This window comes from Corvus moneduloides, chromosome 22 (assembly GCF_009650955.1).
Source record: "Corvus moneduloides isolate bCorMon1 chromosome 22, bCorMon1.pri, whole genome shotgun sequence".
Taxonomy (NCBI): Eukaryota; Metazoa; Chordata; class Aves; order Passeriformes; family Corvidae; genus Corvus; species Corvus moneduloides.
The window spans coordinates 4696063-4721544 of NC_045497.1; the positions used below are offsets into that span (position 1 = coordinate 4696063).

At 44.7% G+C, this 25482-nt stretch overlaps 2 protein-coding genes across 2 annotated transcripts; both read right to left on the reverse strand.

The window, feature by feature from the left end:
- Positions 1-14881: 14881 nt before the first annotated feature.
- LOC116454806 (arylacetamide deacetylase-like 4) lies at positions 14882-19155 on the reverse strand. The gene is made up of 4 exons (XM_032131808.1): positions 18706-19155; positions 16982-17198; positions 16730-16793; positions 14882-16055 (listed from the first exon to the last, which is right to left on the reverse strand). Exons 1-4 carry the CDS (start codon positions 18865-18867, stop codon positions 15281-15283), a joined length of 1218 nt encoding a protein of 405 aa, XP_031987699.1. The 5' UTR covers positions 18868-19155; the 3' UTR covers positions 14882-15280.
- Positions 19156-20976: 1821 nt separating this feature from the next.
- Positions 20977-22977, reverse strand: LOC116454809 (arylacetamide deacetylase-like 3). Its single transcript, XM_032131810.1, is given in 3 exon segments — positions 20977-21662; positions 21664-21978; positions 22870-22977. Coding segments are annotated over 3 exon segments (846 nt in total). The 5' UTR covers positions 22944-22977; the 3' UTR covers positions 20977-21205.
- Positions 22978-25482: the final 2505 nt, after the last annotated feature.

Consider the following 25482-nt stretch of genomic DNA (forward strand, 5'->3'; position numbering starts at 1 on the left):
ATTCTGTAGAATGAGAGACAACGGGAGCAGATTTTCAGAGATCTCAGGCAAACTGGAAAAAAAATGCAACTACTTTACCCAGCCAACAGTACCGATGTATAAGGAGGTACCCACCCCACAGACAGGAGCTCTCTGCTCCCCTCTTCAGCCAGAGGCTGTACTGGACTTTAAGGAGTTAATGTTCTCTTCCTCTTCCCTTTTTTTCTCTCTTCCTCTCTCGCTGACTGACTCCAGCACTGGCTCTCCTCTGAAGGGCACAGATACTTGGTGAGGTTCACATGATACCACTGACAGCAGCATGAGAAGCCTATTTCTGACAGTGTGGCAAATTACTATTATGAAATCCCAGTACATTTGATTGCAGAGTGACTTTCAGAGGGGATCACACTCAGCAAGGCTACGAAGGGCTCAGTGTTTACTGCAGTAATGCTGACTTACTGGAAAAGAATATCAAGAGCTCTTTAAATAAAAAAGCTTGGGAGATTCCCAATTCAGAAAACGCTTGGCTGAGTATATCCAACCATGCATTATGTTTCTCTAAAATGAAAGGGAAAAAATGATCAGCAGGGATTCTTAGGTTGGTTTTTTTTCCTCTTTGATGAATGACTCAGTGAAATGTGTTTGCTAGAGGTTCACTCAAAAGGGATCATGAACTTGAGGTTGTCCTTCCCCTCCAGCAAATCTCCCTTCAGAAGGTTCCAGGTGCTCTGACTCTCCTGAGCTGCCTCCCTGTTCCAGCCAAAGGTCAGGATCTCTCTACAGTGCCCAGGTTAAAACAACAACAAGATTCAAACAAAAAATCAAGACAAAAGCAGAAGTGGGAGGAGAAATCAGCAGCCTCTGGGCTCAGAAAGTCTGGAATTTGCCAATAAAAGAAGCGTATCTGCAAAACAGAAAATAGCACTGACCCACCCTCTGAATTATCATCAGCACCCAAGGGAGTGTTACGACATGGAGATAAACTGTCCCTGCCCCAAATACCTTCCTTTTAAACTTGCTTGTGGGACGACTCAAGCAGCAAAATCAAAAAGAGCAGGCATAAACAGCCCCCAGTTAACAGCAGGAATTTTATCACATCTGCGGGCAGCAAGGTATTTTCACAGTGAAATTAGTCCTTATTCCATTATCTACTAAATAAATATGATTATTACTTCGTTTTTCTAGACTTTGATAATAAAAGTATTGGTTTTGATAACACAGGTAGAGCTCTGATTCGTTCTCTTGATTTTATTAATTATAATACCAGTAGCTGCCTTTGCTCGGGCAAACACTGCAGATAAAATTAGGTGTGTGGCAAATTCAGATTTCTCTCTTTCTCTTCCTCCCTTCTTCCTCCCTAATTGAGAAACAACTTCAATATTGGTTGGAAAACATCTGCTTGCTGTAAGTGTGGGTACAAAATCCAAAAGCCCCTGAAGTTTAGGCAGAAGCCCTTTGGTTTGTATGAGGTTTTTGAACAGCAAAGAAGTAAAAAAGCCCCCAAACACCTGCAATTTCCTCATCCTAGCACATTTTTAATTTAGGGCAGAACATGTCAATCAGTAGATCAATATAAAAAAGATTCCCTTTCCTAATTATCTCAATTTTCTTGGCCAAGTAGAGCATTCACATGATATTTATTTTGGGATACACACACAAAACAATCTCATCTGCTGGCTGGAACGTGACTGTTCCAGTCTCCTTTGGGTACTTTTCCCAGATGAACTAGGGAACTGATCCCTTAGTTTAAGTGGAGACTTGCAGGTTTTTCTGTATTCTGCCTCCCCTGTGATATGAATATATTTGGGTGATAATGAAAACGGCTGCCACAAGTAGGTGGCCAGAGCCTGTCACAGTTTAAGCTGCCTGACCAAATGTCGGGGGGTGGATGTGGAGCATCCACAGCTGTCTTTCTATAAAGGCTACTTTTTCAAGGCACATGTTCCTGGAATTGGTTTCCCAGGTGGCAGAAGTGTTCAAATAACCTCTGCAAACACGGACTTTGCACTTTGCTCTAAGGCCCAAAGGCGATTGTCTCTGAAATCAAACTCCTGACGGCAGAAGCCTTGGTGTAAGTGAATTGATAGTTACTGCCTTTCCCTATCTGTGAAAGGGGAAGAAATCACAAATTGGGGATCTTTTTGCATCTCTAGCAGATTTGGATAAATGAGACTTTTACTTCTCTGGGGTGAGCTTTGGAGGGAGAGGTGCTGATGCTGAAGTGGGAAATGCTGCTCTGCTGGATGGGAGCTGGCAGGGTGAGCACTGTTCCTATCTACAGCACCCAGACATGAGGCTGTGGGAGCTGTGAACCAGCCTGGGGGCACAGAAACCCTCCGATTGCAGCTGCCCAGCCTGTAGCCCATGCTGCAAAACCCACCAAAAGGGTTGAACTCTGTGCTCTGTAGCAGGGAATTGACCCCTTGATTTAGTAAGTGGAGATTTGCAGGGGTTTTTTGTAAAAAAACTCCTTTAAAGTCATGGTATTCCTAATGCTGAGCTCATATCAGTGACCTGTCTGTAGAGCCACCCTTGTCCCCCTCGCTGCCAGCACACGCTTTTGGGGATATTTAAAACATGGTTGGTATCTTTTGGTAAAACATCTCGTGATTATTTACAGACAGGAGGAGAAGAGGGCACAGGGAGCATCCAGCTTTCAACCAGGGGCCTCTTCCTCTGAAACCAAAGGAAAAACACTGGGTGGTGCTACACAGAGATCTGCCACCAAAATCACTGCTGACAGGTCTTGGTTTCGAGGTAGGGATGGGAGAACTGGGCAGAGTGGGATTTAATCTACGTAGAAAAAGTGGGGTCATAGGGGAGACTGCTCCCCAAAACTTTGAAGCACAAGTGGAGAAGTGAATACAAGAAAAGAGGGACTTCTTGGGAATCATCATGGTCTAAAAATAGAATTATTTTTATCCACAAGAGTTCCAGTTCTAAGAACTCTTGTGGTAACAGCCTGACCGTAAATCTTACACAGCCAGTTGAAAGATTTCCACTGTTTTCAATTTACTTTGGACCATATTGTATGTAATTCATCTCATGATGTAGAATTCCTAATTTTCCTCTGGAAATATAGTCCAGGTCCCTGCTCCGTTATAGATATTATGATGCCGTTTCCAGCAGAGTGTAAAGACAGTGACAAATGCTGGTTTCAGAGGAAATCTTTGCTCAGGTATTTCAGCTTAGTCATACCCTGGCTGATCCTAGAGTAAATCTGCATGTCAATATTTATCTTATATAGGCCATCTGCTGTACTCCTGACACAGGAATTCCAAAGGATATGGGAAAATAAAGAGAGATTTTCTGCAGAATTCTAAAAAAAAGACAACAGTAATTATCAACAGTGGGTCTCCTTAAAATAGGCCTGGAAGTTTGCTATGACTCAATGTGTTTTAAGGAAAGAAAAACATTATTTTAACGATGAAGCCAGCAAATTCTACCCTTTAGATTCCACAGCAGTAATCTCTGTAAAACCCATGATTTAAAAGCTGTTATTTCTCGCCATCTGAAGCTAAATACACTTTTTTATTCTAACAAATCTGAATAAAATTAGAGCACTCTGCATAAATTCTCCCTGCCTCTGCGCCTGCTGTCTTAGCTCGAGGCAGAAGCAGATGCCTGCGATTTCTAAGACTGTCAAACCAGCACCATAAGCCAAAGTTACGTTCACCTTAAAAAACCACGAAATTTATTCCAGCTTGGTAACAAGCTGGTCTACTATTTCAGGGTTTTGGTGCCAGTGTTCTGCTTTTTAAAGGCCATCTAAAACCTCACAGGCATTTTTGACATTTTCCCATTAACAGGGTTGATATTTGGGGGATTGAGAGTGCTTTGTGTTCAAATTTAAACTTTTAACACCTAAGATCTGTCACTGGTTCACTGGAAGATGCTATTTTGATTTTCCTCATTATCACTTCTTTAAAAAAAAGGAAAAAAAATAACACATTGCTCATTTAATATTAATTGGAACATATTTTTCCCTGTAGCAGTTTGCTGATTATGAATTTCAATGCCACAGAGATGGCATTGCAAATAGTGCCTATAAATAGAAAACAAGCATTTTCTGTGAAATGCCCAGCCAGAGCAAAGGCTCATTAATCAGGGAATAGGTACAGCCCAAGAGCCCAGCCTGACTGCTCATGGAAACACAGGATGACAGAGCTGTCTGAATGATCAACCACAGCACTTTGGTCTGTGTACAGGGAGAAAGTTTAGTCAAGTGTTTAAAATATGGAAATAAGAGTGAAAATGCCTGTGTTGTTTCTCCTGCTGACTGGCTGCAGGCACATCCCCTCCCTGTGATTCAATCACTGACAAAGGGCCACCTTCCACATGAAAACTGCAGGCAGCATTTCTCAGATATAGCAAAAACTGTAAAAAAATTGCATCATGGAGTGTGAAAGGTGAAAGTGGTCAGTGTGTAAATCACAGGGATTTGTGTGACAAATTGAACAGTTCATGTTAAAACCTGGCAGGTCATTTTGGGCTGGCTGCATCCATGGGTTGTCTTCAACATATCCTGTAGTGAGAGCATTGAGTATGGCCAGAAGAAAATTATTCACGGAGGAGAGAAAGTCCTCCTGCTCCCTTGTCTGTCAGCCACGGACCAGTGAACATTGGGTGGTGCTACACAGAGATCAGCCACCAAAATCTAATGAGGACAGCTCTTGGTTTCCAGGTTGAGACTGGCTAATTGGGCAGGGTGTGATTTAATCTGTAAAGAAAAGGGCTGCTTTTGTCCTGGTTGCATAAAATCAAGCCTAGTTTACTTTTGACCCTGCTTGGACCTCATTTCTACTCTTCATAAGAATAGTAACAATGGCACCTTTCACTCCCAGGGATTTCAGAACATTGGAAAAGCTGCATCCTCTGAGCAGGGATGTGGAAGGATTTGAAGGAACATGAAGAAATTCCTTCTCCTTAAGAGGGGGACTTATTTCCCTGACATCAGAGGGGGCTCTGGCCCACTGGGACCTTTGCAGAGCCTAAGCTGAGCCTTGGTGCCCAACCATGGTCAGGGGGATACCAGCCATGGGCCAGGGGCAGCTCCCCATCAGCACTGTCAGAGTCCAGGGATCAGGAGCACTAAACCAGATCCAATTCTGCCACCTGCTGCTCCCCTCCACGCCTACAGCGCCTGTATGGTCACTCGGGACCCAGCCCTGGTCTGCTCTAACCTGGCTGGGATTTTACTGAGGTTGTGTTACTGGGGGGGTTGTTGTATTTAAGCCTGAAAAAAACCCCAAGAGTCTCAGTTAAGTGCTTTGCTTTCAACATTTGTATTAACAGCAGGAATGCAGACTGTCCCTGCAGCATGTAGTGATAAAGGTGATGAAGAACGTCCATGCCTGCCTTACAAAAACAAACCCTGAGATTGTGCTAAGTACATATTTTAGAGGAAAATTACTAATAATACAAAGGAGGGAGACTGGGCTGTTCAGTGAGAGAGAGCACTGACGTGGCTAAAGGTTATGACTGCCATAACTAAAGGTGCTTTCAAAGCTCAAGCGTTTGAGGAAACAGAAGAGAAATGCAGGTTTGCCTGTACAAACCAGTGGGGGTTCCCAGCATCCCTCTAGATATCTCCAAGTGAGAAGTTTAAATTAGAAAGCTGACTCCATGGGCAGTTATCAGCAACTAGCATGTGCAAATCCATGGCTTCTGTATCACTAGGAATTCAAAATTGCTTTATTTTTAACTCTGAATATCCAAGACTTTATCCTTATGTGCTGCTAGGCTGAGGCACTCAAGCAGCTGAGGCACTCGAGCAGCTGAGGCAGTGCCTGGCCCTTAAGGCTCTTCTCCATGAGCACTTTCCATTGGATGTGAGTGTTCCCTACCTTGAGGTGAGCTGGGAGGACAAGGCTCTCACCTTCCATGGCAGCAGAAGTTGCAAGTGCTGATATCAAGGATGTTCAGGTTGCCACAGGAGACTGGAGTTCTTTGGGACTTAAGGGAGACTGTGGCTCATTCCTCCATAGACACTTAACTTCCTCTCAGGCCAACCACTGTCAAGGACGAGGACTCCCATCAGGCCAGTGATCACTTTATATACAGTGCTAACTAAATTTAGTGCTAAATCTGCTGTGAAAAATTACAGCTTGTAATATTTACCTGACCAGGAGTCCAGACCCTCCTGTCCAAATACACAGTTCCTTAAATTAGACACAAAATGTGTCGTGAGACAGCAGTCAAAATTACCTATTTACAGCACTGGAGCAGGTAAGTACATATTTATACAGCTAGTCCTGAGTTCTTATTTTAAAGAAGTGGACTGGCTTGTTCAGGGTGTTTTTTAAAATGCTGATGGAATATTGAAGAGCTGGGAGGTTTGAGAGCTCTCCGGGCCAGGGCCTCTCTGCGTGTTTATGGCAAGTTCTGCTCAATAAACCCAGCTTCCACCTCAAAACTGGGAGCAGTATTTCTGGGATCTATTTCTTGGATTCAGTCCTCAGGGGTTCTTGCAATTGAAAGAATGAGATTATGTGACAATAAAGAGCAACTCCCTCTAAAATGACTGTGCCCAGGGATTTTTCCCTTCTTAACAAACATTATTGCTCCCAAACAACTACTTTTGTATTTATGTAACAATTTCCTTATGGGTCATTGTTGAATAGAACTTGGGTCCTTCTCTACCCAGAGCCATTGTCCCCATCACTGCAACTACAAAATTATGTCCATTATACCCTGTCAGGGCAGTTTTTATCTGCACCAACAAGCTTATGAGTTACATCACAGTTACATATAAAAAAATGTAATTCCATTCTGCAGCACTTCTTCAGTATTCCAAACTTATTCCTTTGTGAAGTCAATTTCCCTCAAACAGCCTTTTGAACTTGTGTAAGTTTTAAATCATAAGAAAGCAAGAAAAAAGGAAAAAAACTGAGGGAATGTCTTCATCAGAGTCTGCTCATAGCACAAACCAGGTTCAGGATGTGCTGGTACAATTTTGTTGCTTTCAGCTGCTCTTGGAGATAAGTGGCTCCTTTGAAATATGACTATGAAGTATAAATTAGTAAGATGTTTCTGCAAAGAATGTGTCATGTTTGGGGAAGTTTATACAGTCTTTGTACAGGTGAGTAAGCAGGGCCTTACTCTGTTTAATGGTTACCTTGGTCTTGCTGCCATCTGTGGACGTGGTCCTCTGTGCCCCTGTCCAGAGCTGGGTGATGCAGCTCTTGCTTCAGGTATTTGCTGTTTGATGAAATCCCTCATGGGAGCTGCAGGTCCTGCTGATGGGTGATGGTATTCCTATGAGGAAAGCCACACTGTCTAGAATAGAAGGACCAAATATGAATTCTTTTGAAAAGCTATTGAATGAATTTTTCCCCTGAAGTGTTTCAACCTCTCATGGCAGTGAGATTGTCATCGCAGGGGTGTGGCAAGTGAAATCTGCTTGGCCTTATGGGGGGAACAAAAGAGTATCGATGGCATGGTTTTAAGATGGTGCCTTTGAAGAGCTGATCAGCTCAGTGCAACAAACAGTACAAAAATTTTTGAAAGGCCTAATTACTAATGACAATTTGATGCTTTGTCACCAATATGAAAAATAAATATTTAAATACACAAGCTTTGTGAGGAATGTGTGCCTCGTGTAAGTGCCATCAGAGAAAGCTTTTTCATATTCCTGTGGATGAAGGATGAGTCTGAATCCCAGTCCCAAAGGCATCAGAGCAGTGGGACTGCAGGTTTGGAGGACAGGACTCGGCAGCCTTTGTGTCCCATCAGGCAGAGCTCAAACTCAGACCAATGAGGCTGTTTTACCAGTTAACTGACTTGGAGAGCTCTTTTTAAGCACCTTCCAAGGAATATTTGTAATTCTGGAGGAGGTCTGGGAACATGGGAACAACCCCTTGTCAAGAGCCCATTTCTCTTCTCCCCAGAACGCTGCCATTTAGTCCCTGTGACCACCCTCACTCCATGGGGCATCCACAGTTCCCAACTGCTGCAGCCCTTGCCAGCCACAATCAGTGCTCCTGACAGAGCCCCAGCCCCTACTGAGGAGCTCAGTCCAAATAATCTGTTGTCTTATTTACACAGCTCATCCAGGCTGACACTCGTCTCCTTCAAGGCAAGAAATATGCTGGCTTCGAGAGTTGTGCATCAATTCCAGCCACCAAGCTGCCTTTTTAATGTCACATTCAAACACAAGGCTGATTTCCTGCGGTCAAGACAGTGTGGGACATTTTCATAGCAGAGAGTTGTATCCAAACATCTATTTGCTCCATGAAAAATTGAAGAGCCAGGTGCACTCTTGCTTTTGAGACACAAGTGACCACAAGGCCCTGAGACTAAAAAAGATTTCTCAAAAAAATCTTGGATAAATCTGACACATCCTCAAAATGTCACCCTTTTCATATTATAATGATTCTCAGGAGCTGTGTTTGTTGTATGTTAACAAATTAATTACAACATCAGAGTGGGCCAGAATAAACACGACCATTTACTTGTCTTGGAGAAACATATTTAAATATATTTAGGTTCCAAACTTGATCCCTATTTCAGAGGTCTCCAAGTTCAAGAGGTTTTATCACTAGGTCGATGTGTCAAATTGTCTCTTTTCTTTATAAGGTTATGCTATTTTCTTCATTAATATCTTCCTGAAAAATGAACATATGACAGTATAGCCCAGCATTTCTGCTGTACATTTTCATGACTTGGCTGAATTTTTTGTTTCCTAATAAATGAATTTCTGAGTTATTGCAGACTTGCAATGATGAAATTTCAGATTTTCTCACCTCTTTTCTGTGGCAGCTGTAAATATCTTCATTCTTTCAGATTTATGTATTCTTGAAGCACAGGCAAAATAACCTCTGTTTCAGTGGGTTTATTGTGAATAAAAGTCCTTGTAATTTCTGAAGATTAGAGTGAGTTGGCAAATGTTGTGTTAGACACAACAAGGGTATCTATTATTTAGGGAACTTCCAGCACAGCATTATTGTCACTGATTAAACAGCACTGTTTCCCTCAGCAAGAATTAGTGTCTCTAAGCTATGGGTATAGGAATCTTTCAGTTTTATCTTCCATTCCTACCTCAGCTGACTTCTGCCAAATGCAGTGCAGAACTTGGGAACAATCATGTCTGTGCTTGCCTCTGCCTATGGGCACAAACCAGGCCCAGAACCTGGGATTGTGACCCATTCACAATGGTCAGAAAGGAAATATAAATGAGATAACCTTGGTGTAGCCGTGTGTTTGCAGCATTGCTTTCAGCTGCGGCTCAGAGGGTTCGGGGGGTTTTATCTGGAATAACTTAGGTCAGCTACATTTTGTAGGAAAAAGAGAAGGGGAAAACCTTAATTATCAGAGCTATTCTTTCTGAAATTTTGTCGTGTGGAATATTTGAGATAAGGACACATTCAGGTTTTGTTTCAGGCTGGTTGGTGTTCGGTTCCATCACCTCTGAGCTCAGGCCTGGACTCATTCTGTCAGGAGTTCAGCTGGAGCTGGGCTCGCCACAAAGCTGGCTGGGCACCTGTGAGGAAGATCTAAATTTCCAGGTGAAAACAGCTGATCAGCTAAGCAGACCAAAGGAGATATTTCACTGCTATATATTTTGATGTTTTGATTGGGTATCACCAGTCCCATCTGACCTGTCTGGTGGAGCTGTGCACCTTCCTGTTTAAGAAGCTCTCCACCAGAACACATTTCACCAGGTTACCCCGAGCTCCCCTGGGTGTTGTGGTTATATATTTAATGGTAAATGGCTCAATAAAAACAGATCAGACTTGTGGCTGGGGAACTCTCAGATTTTGGAATTAATGTTTTCATACAAGTTTCATAGGTGATTCTTGTGCATCTCAGTAATTCCCTGTATATTGAGCCCGTCATTTCTTTCCATAGATGAGCTTTGCTTTTAAAAGCACAGTAGATGATAAACATAAATGTTTCATTTCTTATAAATATTTAATAATTATGAATAATTGAAGAGCGGATTTTTAAGCAAACTGATTAGAGTTGTGTGAAATTAAGGCTACCCTTGTATAATTTTCTAAGCTGTATTCTAGATATTATCTGGGCTCTGTTGTGCTATAGAGGTGCATGCCTGATTAGTACTGTCATAAAAAATATTAGCAGATGGGAGCAAACAGAAAAATAGACTTTTAACAGCTATATTGGCAATAAAATTTATATGGAGGACTTCCTTGTGGATACAGAAATTTCTGTATCCAGCAGTTTTCATTCCATTGTAATCCATTCTTTATGGTTTATTTTAGAGATTTGTTTTTCAAGAGAATGTGTTTAATAGCACAGCACTAATAGCTGACTGTGATTCAGTGACTTTCACCTATTTTGCTTTCAATTTCTTCTAATTGCCTTTGATCTCCCCGGGGCTTTGAAGCCTAAAAAAACCCATATAATGCTTATCTAATTACCAGGGCTCTTGCATCTCTGAAAGATTTCATTAAGGACGCTGCTTTCTGGTTCCTGCACTCAGCTGAGAGGCTCTGTTCCCAGATGGTTTTGGGTGTCTCACAGAGCCACAGTCCCTTTGCCAATAGGTGCCACTGTTGCTCTGCACGTCTGAGTCGTCAATGTCCTTCACTTGAAACCCAACCTTGAAAACGCAAATCTAAATCACAGTGACTACAATGTTGCAGAGGTAAAACTCCATCCAGACCCTGGCCAGAGGCTTGTCCATGCCAAGACTAAGGTATATGCTTTATCTTGTTCCTAAAAATAATTATAATATTGGTAATCTTGAGCAAAAATGATGAATTGCACTGAATTAATTCCAGATATATTGAATGTAAGCCTTTAACTTGCTGCAGGTTTATTGTTGAGCCTCAGACCAAGAGCAGCTGAGCTCTGCAGATCTCTGCTCTGGGCCAAATGTAATTTAAATGCAGAAGTTGCACATTGGAGCAATAAGAATTTGGACTTGTACCAGCACTTCTTACATAGGAGCAAAGTCCCAGGGTGGCCTATCCCATGGTGGAAAGGTCCCCCAGAGCTATTTCTTCCAGGTTTGCCCTCTGGTAATGCAAGGTCAGCTAATGTAGTTTGCTTTGCAGCTTATCTGCCTCTAAGTGCTGTTCCCTATGTAAAGCCAAGGGTAATCAAGGTCTGCCTGCTTCCTGCACGGGGACTAACCTTGCTTCACCTTGTCCTTGCATGTGCAGCTGTTTCCTATGTTTACTTTATTCTTGGATGTTTCAGACATACTATGGAATAACACAAGGTTCTTTTCTGCTCTTTCTTCAAAGAAACATGCAGCAAGCTGTGTAAAAATAAAAAACCAGAGGGCAAAGCAATTAAGAGTTTTATGTTTTTTCAAGTTCCATCCCACTTGTTTTGTGTTTTGGCTTGGTTGTTTTTTTTTACTGCAACTATCTATTGACTAAAAACCAAGAGATGAAAAATTTGGTTTCAGTGATTTAATATCTTCTGAAATAGTCCTGGCCACCTGCAGGTCAGGATGTAACCCAGCAACTTGTTCTAACTGGTCTAAAGCCCTGTGCCTGTATAACCTAATTCTCATTCCTTCTGCATGGAGCAGCTCCCACAAACAACAAGCTATATTAAGTAGTACTTAAGGTCACCCTAAGCAGTTTACACAGGGGCATCTCCAGTTTCTCTGGCTCTCACCAGTTGCCCCATGGTTTGCAGATATTCTGCCCCTCTTGGAAGTCCAGGATTCTACCGATATATTGGGGAAGATATCCCTGGTCGGGAGGTCATGAGTTTTAGGTGGTTGTGTCAGCTGACAAGTAGCAAAAGCAGAAATTGTTGGGCTTTCACAGGAAATGGGGCAGACACCAGACATCACTCAACTTCTTTCTAGTGCAGCTTTTCATCAGGTCTTCGAGGTGGCCATAGAGAGTGGGTTATGCTGAGACAAGATTAAATGTTAGAAAGGATGTAATGAAATTTTTGGTCCAGGTGTTTTCACTCCACAGTTGTCATAGGGAATGTTTGTACTATTTTGACAGCAGATTAAGGACAAAATGGATCTTTTTGTTCCCAGGACATGTGTGTCTACTGCATCTGTCAGTATCTAACAGTGATTTTCTCTTCTAGCCAGAGTGTAATGTTATAAATCAGGAGTCCTGATTCTTCAGAGCCTCTATGGTAGGTATTTAAAAAGTTAGCACAGGTGTACCTTCTACTTAAAAATTCAGAAAGATAATAATACTCCATGAATTCTCCCACTAGTTGTATCCCACAGCTCTCCTTGTTTTCAACTGATATTATATAGGGGAGAGAGATCTGTTCATTGACACTCTCCTTCATTGCTCCCTTTGGTGAATAGGGATTGTCATATGAATAACATTTCCACTTCATTAATCCAAAAAATAAGGTACTGATTGGGTAAGAAAGTGGCCAAAAGTCACCACAAGATCCATTTCCAGAATGTAAACAGAAGGAGGTTCCTGTCTCTAAATCTATATATTGACAGTGTGCCATGTTCAATTTCATTGAATTAAAAATGCCAAGAACTACCAAGAATGGAGAAATCTGATTGCTGAGGAATCCAGGCCAACTTGCACTCCAGCTGCAGAGGGGAGGCAGCACACATTGTAGCCATGTCCACTGCAGTTCTCAGTGTACTCTGACACTAAATTTTGGCTTCTTGCTTCCTTGTGATGGATGAAAAGTGCTGCAGTGGCAGGCCCTGAAATGAGATGCACATGCTACTGTTGTGCACAGCATTCAGATGGCTTAGTGTGCTTTTGAGTCAGACTGTAGTGCCACTGATATCACACACCTTTGTCAGTCTTTGTGTTACTTATAAATTAATCTCTGAAAATAAGGGCATTTGCATTTCAAATAAATTTCCACTTAACTTAAGCAACTGCATCTGTATGTCATGAGATCTGATCAGTCTGATTTCAACATTTGCATCATGGATTTGCAGACACATTTAAGAAGGCTGAAAATGAAAAGCTGATTGCCTTGTGCTGCCTAAGGGTTTTGTGCAGCAGCATTGCATATCCAACCTTCCAGCTGCCTGTCTACAGAGAATGACAACAATACTTGGGGGTGCAGAGGCACCTCGGTGGAAGGGACGTTCTAGCAGATAATGTTTGTGGGAAAAGTATTGTAAAAGATCTGGGCCTTATTTAAGTGCAGTTTGTTTATATGAATTGGAGGTGTGCTGATTAAAATAATCCTATTTTACCAGCAAGCTGCTATTAGAGCCCAGAGAATGCCCTGAAGACACAATACCCAGTCCCAGGTGGGAGTAACACACTGGTTTTCTTCATGTGCCCTGGTCGCCCCCAAGGCACAGACTGGGAAACATCCAGGGAGTCCCAAGCAGCGTGTGCTGGTTGCCTGTCTCGGGAAGGATTCCCACTGGAATCCAACCTACAGGGGAGCTCTGGGGTCTGTGCACAGCCATAGAGCTGCAGTGCCTTCCTTTACATATACAGATGTTTAAGGATATATAAAACAGGATTTATTAGTCACAGATCATCACTGCCTGGAATGCTGGCACACACAGCCCCACACTGGAATTTTCTGCTCCTTACCTCAAATTTCCCCATCGTGGTTCTCCTTAGTGTCTGATCTGTGAGCTGGGAAGCAGATGAAGCTGTTCTGTATGAGATGCTGCTGAGTTTATAAATGTGAGAGATATACAACACTCAGCATTGCTGAGGCAGCCCAGTAATCACAGCAGCTCTGTCCCAGTGCTCCTTTCTTAATCTACACAAGTGCTTTTTTTGGGGAAGAAGTCTGGTCTATGTTCTTTGCCTCAGCTGGTAAAGTCAACTGGTAAAATCAGCCAGTGTAAAATTTTAGATTGGTTCCTTAGTGCAAATAAAAGATACTGCATAGCACTTGAATTGAAATTGAAAAATTATCTGTGGTTTGGTTAATTTAGTTAAATATCTTCACCTGCCACGGGAACTAGCATCTGAAAAGCATGAATGAACCATTTTCCCCCCTTTGTTCTATTTCTGCTGCAGCAGACTGCAACACGGTCTGGCATTTGGTTCCAGGAAAAAAAATCTAAAGGAAGCAATTCTAGCAGAGTCAGGAGGATCTGCTTGAACAGCTCTAATATTGAACCTAACTGGCATGTTTTGACAAAGTTAAAAGTCTAATGACAAAATTTTGCTGAGCTTTTAAGCAGGGCATGAAATCTATTGAGCAGCTCTGCTAGCAAAGATGCTCGTGTTTCTACAAGCAAATGAGACCAATATCCAGATTATTAAAGATCCTCTGATACAAGTCATAATAAGTATTAAATTCTGAAAGGATTAGCGAAGTCTCTCTTGCATGATGTTGGTGTATGTTATTGTCTATATTGCTATACAGTTGTGTGTAAATGGTACAGCAGCCTCAAGTGACTGCTGTAAGTGCCATTTTTAATTGGCCAATGTTATATACAGTGTGAACCACTCAGTGCAACCTGTGCTCCAGCATTGCTTCTGCCCTAGCTTAAGGAGAGGAAGGGCAGGTCATAAACAGAATGAATTAATACAGGCCAAGAAAGATGCTTATTCTTCTCCCTTTTATTACTCTCATGAGCTGAGGCTGGACTCCAGCTGACAGCTACAGCCCTGTACTACCCCGACAGCACAGGTTCTGACCTGCTCTGTTCCTGCCCTGACCTTCCTCATCTTCCCCTTCCTTCTCTCCTGATCTTTCCCTTTTCTACAGCCAGTTTCCAATGAGAGCTGTAGTAGAGTATTTGGGTCCAATTTTCCACAAATCTTACCCATCTTTTTGTGATGCAATCATATTTGTTTGTCTCACCAGCACTCCCCTCCCTGGCTGATGGAACTGTCTTTCAAGTTATGTGAGTGAAACATTACCCAGTAGTCCATTGCTAAAGCTGGGGCAGGAAGGGGCTCCAGTCCTGCCTGTGTGCTGAGAAACATGGGTGATGTTGGAACTGCTTGGCCATGGAACCATGTTTGTTGTGCCCACAGTGACAGTGACCACATTCGAGGCTGCATCATATTTATTTATTGTCAACCAAAACAGTGGCTCACAACCCACTAAAGTCAGCTGGGTTTTATTCTCATACCACACACACCTGCTAACACACAGTTTCTCTTCATACAGATATATTTTAAACAACTGGAACAAACCAGGATGTCCATTCGAAGAACTGTTCTTTACTGACAGAGTTAAAGATAAGGGCTTGCAGCATGGTACAAGCTTGTATAAGGTTTGTATATTCCATGTTCCAACTAACAGCTGGAATGAGGTTCTGATGAGCCTTGTTTATCATTGTTAATGGCTGCCACTGCTTGACTACCCATAACCTGATATTAAATATCCTAAAAAGATATTTTCCTAGGTTGAGGCATGAAGAGACTTGTGGAATCTACGAAGTTTACTATAAGCTTTTTAGGAAGTTAACAACGCTGTCCAGTCCCCTTTTCCCAGATGGAAATGAGAAGCCACAATAATCATATAGGCTTATGATTCCATGGAATCCATCCTCGAGGTGGTACCAGGTCACTCGAACCCCGTTGTCCTCCAGCCTCTTCTTGTACAACAAGCCATCGTCCCTCAGCACGTCATACTCGCAGGTCAGGATGAAAGATTCTGGCAGCTGGTGAACAACAGAGTCTTCAGCCAACAGTGGGCACAGGTTGGGCTCACAGAATCTCTTCACTGTCTCATAAACTTCAGCTATAAAATCAGTGGGCCCAAGTGGCTTCACACCTCTGACCTTAAATTCCTCAGGGATGTTGTCTGGACTCACCCACTTCCTATACTTCAGCCTCAGGTCTGGAGGAATATGAGAGCCCTCCAAGACCTCTTGCATGTGCAGTGCATCCCCATTGAGGTACAGCAAAGCAAAGAAAGCAGCACGTTCCCGGAATAACAGAGGGACTCCCCGATTTTGTTGATAAGATGGCAAATTGAAGTCCAGCGCCTGAAGGCCTGGATAGATCAGGATCTGAGCACGGAGTTTGGGGAAGTCTGACCTGCCTGCCAGGGTCTGGCTCACAGCAGCTGCCAGGTTGCCCCCAGCACTGTCCCCGCAGACAATGACCCGGGCAGGATCCACGCCGTAGTGCTCCAGGTGCTGCAGGAAGTGCTGGGTGGCGTTCAGACAGTCTTCGTATGCAGCGGGGTATTTGTGCTCAGGGGCTAAACGGTACCTGGGACACAGAGACAAGTGTAAGAGAAGGAAACATCAGTAGTAGTAATCAGGAAATGGTCTCGTATGCTGTTCTTCAGCCCTATCATTTTGGGTTGGTTTGGCTCTAGGTTAGGGTCTTCAGTGCCTCCAAACATTTTGGGATTGCAGATAAGCTGTAAATGGTGAGTTCAGTCACAAGAACTCACTGAAGTAGCATTGTCTCTGATTAACAATCTGACCAAGGACTTGTATAATTCCTACTGATGCTGAAAACTCCCTCTGTACTCCTGACAAGGTTATTTAATAATTTTGTGCCTCTGCTTCCTATGTGTAAAATGGGAGTATTTCAGCGTGATTACTCTCTTTTCCCATAGTTCCCAATTGCTTGGAGCACCAACATGTCTATATGTTCAGAGCAAGGAAGACTTTTTTCCACCTAAGTTTTTAATTGGCTTTTATAGACTTCCTTAGTGTGCCAAATATTTCCATATATATCTTTTTGGACTATCTCTGGGCATGAACATTTAAGGGCTGCAAAATCTCAGTTATCACTAGTTGTCTCTTTATGGACTTCAGTGAATCCCATAGAAATTCCTCTGCCAAAAAAGAACATCTCCAAAACCAGCGCAGCTCTGCTGTAGTCCCACAGCAACAATAACCTCCCAACAACAGAACTGGGTAGTGTTCACTTACTGCACAGACACAACTACCGAGTCACTCTCCCTGGAGAGGTAGCGACACACCTTTTCATAGGTATCTGCAAAAGAAATGTTGTTAGTGCTTTGCTATTGCCCTCAGCTTTGGGACAGCCTGAGCAACGTCCATTCCAGAAAGGCTTCAGACTTCATCCCAAATCACATGCTGAAACCTCATCTTATTTCAATTTTCTAAAAAGATGAGAATATTCTTTCTACACTACTACAGTTCCTTCAGGAAGTATCTTACCAAGGCTTCCGAATACCCAGCCTCCTCCATGAAAGAAGAGGATGCCTCTCCTTGGCCCATCAGAGGTAGCTTTAGGCTGATAAACCCTCACAGGTACTTCGTTAAACTGCAGATCCTGGATAAAGAGCTTTGGATCCAGCCCTAGTTTCCGTCCCTGTCGCACGTATCGGCCAAAAGTGATTTGGCTGCAAAGCCCAGTCTTCTCCAAAATCCTTCCCTGTTAAAGGTAAAAGACATTAAGGCATGTTTAAAAGTCTGGAGTTAGCCAGGGTATAAAAATTCTGCGTCGTACTTACATCAAACTTTATTTGGGGGAAATTTTAAAGAAACACAGAACTCTGATTTGGAAATGAAACAATTTTCCCAAGTTCTCACATCCTATAGTCTGTAGAAAAATTTACTTGCGCTACTCAAATCCAATGTCATTGTAACGTCACATCAGAAATTTTATAAAGATCAGCCAAACTGGTCATCTTGGAGTACATATTTTAATCATCAGCATTGTCCTGCACATATTTGTGTCATTCTTGTTTCATTTATACTTGATGACAACAACTAAATACAGTATGTAGAAACAGTTCTTCATTGCTGAAACTAATGTTCATGAATTAGACCATAAAACTCAGTGAATTTGCAAATCTAAAGTGCCACGTTGGGTTGTGCAAGTTAGTTACTGTATTTTATTTGCACAACAGATCTACTGAGCAAAATGAAGTTGCTTCCTTTCCCAATGTTCTTGCAAGCTAGAATATAAATCTGATGTAGTAAGTGAACAAACAAGAAGCTGGGAATCAGTTACCATTCACTGGCTGAACAAGATCCCTCTTTTTAATGCCCAGTGAGTCTGTCTTGTCACCTGCTAGTGGGGTTCAGGATTGCTGGGCAGCATTGTCAGTAAATTTAATTTAAAGAGGATGTAAATGGTTTAAGAATCTGTGTGGAGGAAAACAAAGTCTGTGTGATAGCAGGAGTGATGTTTGGGGCTAAAGGAGTGACAAAGCTGAAGATTTTAAGAAATTCAAAGACAGTAAGTAACAGAGGCAGAGCTGAGGAGGGCTCTAATGCCGTTTATGCAACCCTGCCAGAGGGAGTCCAGGGATTAAATAAAGCAGCCCTAACCGGATTGTGTGCCATAAATGTCAGCCGTGGCAGGAGCAGCTGAAGGGCTGCAGCTTTCCTTGTGCAAGGTGATTTCGCCTGAAGCTGCGGGCAGTTATCAGGCAGAACACCAGCCCAGCCCCGAATTCGGGGCTGCCATCAGCCATCGCAGTCTCCGCTAACACGCCCCAGCACGCTCCTGAACCGGGAACGGGATTTGCCCGCGACATGGGCAGTGCTCCCCGCAGCAGCCCGGCCGGGGGTGCCCAGGGCAGTGTCCGCACCAGGGTGTCCGGGACAGCATCCTCGACCGGGGGTTGCTCGGGGCAGTGTTTGGACCGGCGGTGCCGGGGGCAGCATCCTCGACTGGGGGATATCGGGGGCAGTGTCCGGATCGGGGGTGCCCTTGCAGTGACCGTATCGGGGGTTGCCCCGGGGCAGAACCCGCCCGGCGGGTGCTCTCCGCATGCCCTCCCCGTGATGCGGCACCGCCAGCATCCCATGGAGACAGCGGGGACACGCGAATCCTAGCCCCGGCTCCCCGTGTTTGTGCAACCGCTGCCCCCCCGCCCCCCCGGCCCGCGGGTGCCCCCAAACGCCCCCTCGCCCCCCGCACCGCCACTCACCAGCGCGGCGGTGCCGAGCAGCACGGTCAGCACCAGGCGCAGCTTGGCCGGCTGGTTCACCCCGGGCGGGATGTCGTAGCCGGGCAGGCCGAGCAGCACCGCGGCCGCCGCCAGCGCCGCCAGGGGCAGGAGCAGCAGCAGCAGCGCGGGCAGCAGCGCCATGGCCCGGCCGCGGCCCCGCGGGGCTCCCCCGGCAGTGCTCGGCAGAGCCGCGGCCCCGTCACGGGCCGAGTGCGGCCGCTCCGCAAAGCCGGCGCAGGGGTCATGGTGCGGGCGGCCGGGGGGAGCCGCGCGGAGCGGCCGGAGGCGCCGGCCGGGTAATCTCGGTTCAAGGAGGCCCGGCGTGACCTGCGCGCGGTACCGGGGAACGGACGGGCCCGGCGCCGCCTCCCGCCGCGCCGGGGCTGGCACGGCCCCCACGACCCTGCGCCCCCGGCCGGCTCACCGCCGCCCCCTCCGCCCTCAGTTCCGCGATTCTCTGCGAGCGGCTGCCCGCGGGAGGTTAAAGGAAGGGCTGGCTGCCCGTGCTCAGTGAAGGGCTGCCCTTGCGCAGGGAAACCTAAGGGAAGTCAGCATTCGTTTTTGTAAAAAGTTCTGCTTTTCTCAGCCCCCCAGTAGGATTTTTTTCCTTTTTTCCTGAGGATTTCCTTAGGACGAGGAGCAATGGGCATAAACTAAAACGCAAGTTTCACCTCAACATGCGGAAGAACTTCTTTGCATTGAGGGTGGCAGAGCACTGGGACAGTGCCCAGGGAGGGTGTGGAGTTTCCCTCTCTGGTGACATTCCAAGCACACCTGGATGTGTTCCTGCATCACCTGCTCCAGGTGACTCTGCCTTGGCAGGTGATTGCACTGGATGATCTCCAGAGGTCACTCCCAACCCTAGAAATTCTGTCATTTCCATGTCCTCAGTCTGGCTGTTCTGAGTGTGCTGTTCTTCCTTGCTTTCATCAGCAGGGTGTAATGAAGCATCATGTCAGGGAATACACTGTCTCATCCTGTAAATAAAACTCAAGCCGTGCAGACAGCACAAATTGACAGATTGTAGCACACAAACACAGCACAGATTCTGCAAAAGTTAATACTGGGGAACACCCTTTGGAAGAACATTTTGCTTCATATTCTCTCTCTTTAAGCTGTACCTTTCAGTACACACAAACCAAGAGTCCAGTTCACTGATCCTTTCTATCTTTCAAAAACCTGGTGTGAGCATTTCCTCTCAACAGTGTATCCTGCCTTCAGTGGGCATAGTGGAGACATTCCAAAATTAAAAGGACTTTGTAGACCTACAATTATTTACTTGCCTCCAGCAGGATGTCCCCCATCAACTCTGGCCTTGCACTGCTACTTTTGTAGCCATGGAACATTTGCTCAATCTCCTCACTGAGATCTTGATCTCTGCCTGTTTCTCCAGAGTTTTCCTCTATCTCTTCCCTCCAGCTCACTATCTACCTAGCTCGTACTTTTTAGCTTAATAAAGTCATGCTTTGGAGCTTATCAAATGGACACCACAAATATCCTGGCTGTAGTGAACAGCATTTAATCCAAATCATTCCACATCGATTATTTGTATAGTGTGAAAAACGAGGTTCACTCTCCTGTTAGAGTTTAAAGAGTTTAATATAAAGACAATAAGAGACACATAAAATAAAGCAAAGGGATAACGGCCGGGTGCCTTGGCGCTCTGCCAAGAGCACACCTGATGCCCGAGGTGAGTCCTTTTTATACCATTTTAACTGTCTGTTCTCTATTCATATTAAAACTTTTCCGGGAGCTGTTCTGCATGGCCACTCCTTGGTTCCGCCTTTTTAGAGCATGCGTAGTCTTCTGCCTTGTGGTTTTATTTCTTTTGATTCTTGGGGTTGGGCCCGCTAGGTAAGAGTCGGTGGTAGGGTGGATCTCTTAATTCTCCAGACAGTCAGGGCTGATTGCAGCTTTGGGCCTCTTTGCCCCCCGGGCAGAGCGGTGATAGCGGCTCTCGGACTCTCCTGGCCGCCCGTTCTCCGGGCAGAGCAGCCTTTGGGCCCTTTTGTTCTCTGGACAAAGTGTTGATTAGCAGCTTCTCGGGCCTCATCCTCTGCTTGCTTGGAGGTTATCTTACTTGCTCACACTTGCTAACATTCTTGCTAAAACGAGAGAAAACTACATCCACACAGCAAAAAGCATTTCTAACATTATATAATATCTACCTTAATACTTTGCGAGAAGCCAATACTATAATATATGTTTATAACATATAGGAATAAATAATTTAGTAAATTAAGATAAGGAATCAATCATACGCCAATTTGAAAAAAACACAGCATGTAGAAAAATTGTAAAGATTGAACTGTCAGGAGTCTCATGAAGAAAAGATATGTGTTAATCTGAAGTTAATGGATATCAGAATTAATGTTTTACACATCAAAAAGTGTCACATCCTTACTGACCAGCACTACCTGAGGTGTGGGAGCCTAAGCAGAGACATTAGTGGGAGAAGCATAATGAGGGAGAGCTCTTTTTACAGGCCTTTTATAAATGCAACAGCCTTGTCCAATCCCCTTTTCCCAGATGGAAATGACAAACCACAATATTCAAATAGGTTTATGATTCCATGGAATCCATCCTCGAGGTGGCACCAGGTCACTCGAACCCCGTTGTCCTCCAGCCTCTTCTTGTACAACAAGCCATCGTCCCTCAGCACGTCATACTCGCAGGTCAGGATGAAAGATTCTGGCAGCTGCTGAAGAATTGTGTCTTCAGCCAGCAGCGGGCACAGCATGGGCTCACAGAATCTCTTCACTTTCTCAAAAACTTCAGGCTTGAATTCACAGGGCTTGTGCGGTTTGTAGCCTCTGACCTTAAATTTTTCAGGGATGTTGTCTGGACTCACCCACTTCCTATACTTCAGCCTCAGGTCTGGAGGAATATGAGAGCCCTCCAAGACCTCTTCCAGATTTGATGTGTTCCCTTGTATGTACAGCAAAGCAAAGAAAGCAGCACGTTCCCGGAATAACAGGGACTCCCCGATTTTGTTGATAAGATGGCAAATTGAAGTCCAGCACCCGAAGGCCTGGATAGATCAGGATCTGAGCACGGAGTTTGGGGAAGTCTGACCTGCCTGCCAGGGTCTGGCTCACAGCAGCTGCCAGGTTGCCCCCAGCACTGTCCCCGCAGACAATGACCCGGGCAGGATCCACGCCGTAGTGCTCCAGGTGCTGCAGGAAGTGCTGGGTGGCGTTCAGACAGTCTTCGTATGCAGCGGGGTATTTGTGCTCAGGGGCTAAACGGTACCTGGGACATGGACAGAGACAACAAAATAACAGGAGGAAATGTCATAACTGTAAATACGAAATTTCTACATAACCCCGGTTTTCCCTGTGTTGAAGTAATTTTTCCCTCAGAAAAAAAAAAAAAAAACCAAAAAAACATAAAGGTATTTTTATCTGCTAAACAGGTATTTGTCCAATGAGTCATCCCAGAGAAGTGAGAGCCATAGGATGAGGCTGCAAGGACTCAAGCTTAGTTGGGATATTCGGAGAGCAGCCCTGATCACAAATTAAGTTATGTAACTTCATTTTTCTTTTCTGGTGTAGACTGCATCTGGCTTGTGGATTAAGTAATTTAATCAATCTGCACCTCACCTTTATTTAGGATATTCCATTTTTTTGAATTATTTTTTCTTTATTTAAATAACTGGAACAGTTCTGTTTTTCAGTATTACTAGTATTAAAACTTACTAGCATTTGATTCTTACTGTTAGAAAGCTCCTTGAAGTGCACAAGGTAATTACACCTATTTAAATGGATCACTGAATCACCACCTTCCACGTCAGTGTATTAGTCATTTCTCAACACATTGGAACTCTCTTCTGGAAAGCATTCCTTGTTTTTGTGTGGTGCCAGCATAGCTCTGTGTTGGGAGATACAGGGACCTTACTGTGGCCTGTGTCTGCAGTGTTAGCTGATGGAGCAGGGAGAGAAATTAAAACAGCCCCCTTGAAATTCTGTCTGGACACCCAGGATTCTGGGAAAATCAAAGAAAATGCTGAGTTGGAAGGAACCCATCAGGATCATCGAGTCCAGCTTCTGAACAGGAGCATTCCCACCAGCTGCACATCCCTGCAGTGCTGAGAAGTGACAAGAGGCAAAAAGGCTTTCCCGGGGCAGCCCGGCCGTAACTCACCCCACAGACACCACCAGCGAGCTGCTTTCCTTGGCAATGTACTGGCAGATCCTTTCTGGGAATCTGAAACACATCAGAAGATATTTTGCTGCCCTCAAACGCTCAAGCTCTCCCCGTGCCCCGCTGCCTCCCTTCGCAGTGGATGGGAAAGCCCAGCCGGAGGTCAGCCTTCCAGCTGCTGGAAATGATGTAACTTTCTAATTAATTTTTAATTATTTGTTTCAATCAATCATAACCGGTATATTCATTATAAGCAGTGTGCTAGTCTTAAATCACTTTTAGTCAGCATGTAGCTGTCTTTACACAGACTGATATTGTTGACTTGATTGGGAAAATCACTGAAACTTTTAAAAGTTTTGCTAAACTAACCCTGATACGCTTCAATGAACAAGGCCTGGGAGGTGATGTGTATTGTTGAAATTGGATACAAGAAGGGCAGAATTTATGGACTACAAGGACATTTTGCAGAAATCAGAATAAAAAGAAGCACCTAACAAAAGACTTAGTGTATGTGTATTGGTAAGTCCCTACCAGAGGAAAACTATACTAAAAAGACTAAAGAGGATAGAATATCAATTTATGAAAGAGAATTAATTAATTTAGAACCAATGGACATTAGTTTCTTTGTTTGCTAAAAGTGTATGAACAGGTGAAAAAGTTTTGTATCAGCGTCTGTGTGGAGGCCGGAATTCTGTCGGCCGCACACAGACGGTGGCCAAGGCTGAAGTAACGCCTGACTCGCTAACGCTACGAAGACAGTGCCAGGGGGTTCCGTCCCGACGGGTCGGTGGCCGAGCCGGGGCCCGGGGCCGCACCGAGACTGCCGCAGATCCAGCCGCCGCCGTGGAAGAGCAGCACGGCGGGGCGCGGGGCCGGTACAGCCCGAGCCGCGCGTCCTCCCGCCGCACCCCCGCGCCGGGCCCGGCCGCCACCCGGAGAACACGCGGCGCTTGAAGGCCGGGCTGCTGCACAGCTCCATCTTCTCAAAAATCCTGCCCTGTTGGGAGAGGGAGCACAGCCGGGGTGAGCTGAGACGAGACCGCGCGCGGACAGCTCTGAGGGGCACCGGATGAGTGGGAATCGGGTGAGGGAGAACCGCGTGAGGAGCAGCTCGTGAGGGGCACCAGAAGGGCAACTGGCATGGAGCGACTGGTGAGGGGCTTCTGGCGAGGGGTAACTGGTGCGGGGGCACCTGGAAAAGGACAGATGGTGAGGGACACTCAGTGAAGGGGCACCTGGTGAGGGGGCTCCTGGTGAGAGAAGGGCGACTGGTGAAGGATCACTGGTGAAGGGCAGCCAATGAAGGGCAACTGGTGAAGGGGCAGCTGGTGAGGGAGCAGTGCTCCCAAGGGTCTCTCACCTCTCTAAGGTTTATGGGGTTTCTGGTTTTGTCATCTTAGAAAGCATCCAGTCTTCCATTACTGCTACTTCCATTACCCAGCCTTCCATGTTACTGGAAAGCCCCAAGAATGGCCTAAAAACATCATATGTGCTTACCTAAAGTGGAAATCAAAGCAATCTCACTTCTTAATTTTAAATTTAATTAGGGAAGCTCAGCTGATAAAGCTTGGGCTCTTATAGTTGTCTTAATCCTTATGGAACAGGGAAAATCTGACTGAGGTCTAACAGAAATGATTTTCCAAAAACTGTCCTCTCAAGTAAGCCCCCAGAAGAGAAAAGCCATCATTTAAGCCTTGATGGAGTTGGCAGGATTCTGGTATTTACATATACAGCAAAAATAACATCTAACAACATTTCTGGCAGAAGTCACAGCAGAGTTACTCACCAGAGTAGATGTAACAATCAAAACAGCAACAATAAATCGAAGTTTTCCAGGATTGCTCACTCCAGGAGGGATGCTGCAATTGGCATACTCAGTTTAAATTGTTCTTATGATTGCTGATATGAATGAAGGAACAAAAATTGCCAGTAGTATCATTGGCAGCAGATAAAAAAATGCCATTTCACCTATCCAGAGGTGACGTGTCTTCACGCCTATCTGGGATTTGGCTTTTTAAGGTAACAGTAAGGCTTGGAGCAGTCCCAGTTGCAAGAGATCTTTCAGGTGTCACTCACTTTAAAGTCATTGGAAATGTTGTGCAATGTGCCAGCAGTTATCACACTGGAGAAGAGTCAATGTGTTTAATCTCCTGTTTATCTTTATGATAATTGTGGGACTGATAAAGGGTCTGGTATTGAATACAGAATTCTTGGATTGTGGATGATAATAGTGAGTGCTCAGAGACTGCAGTTAAGTCCTGAATGAAGTTCTAGTCTATGACAGAGAGCCAGTGAATGTGGAGAATAAATTGTCCCTTGCAGCTGATCGGCAGCCAGGACATTCATTTCCTGCATTGTGGGCATGCTTTACATAGTTTGGAATACATGCTTTTATCAAGGACATTCAGAAAAGAAAATGGGAACAAGGGAGGGGTGGGGGGGTGGGGGGGGAAGGTAAGTACCATGCTCTGCAAAAGTAAATGCGTAAGTCTTATTTTGTTGTTAGATTATTTGGGGCTTGAAGCAATCTGGGCTAGACCAGGTGTCCCTACCCATGGCAGGGCGTTGGAAGATGAACTTTAATGTTCCTTCCAACCCAAACCATTCTGTGAT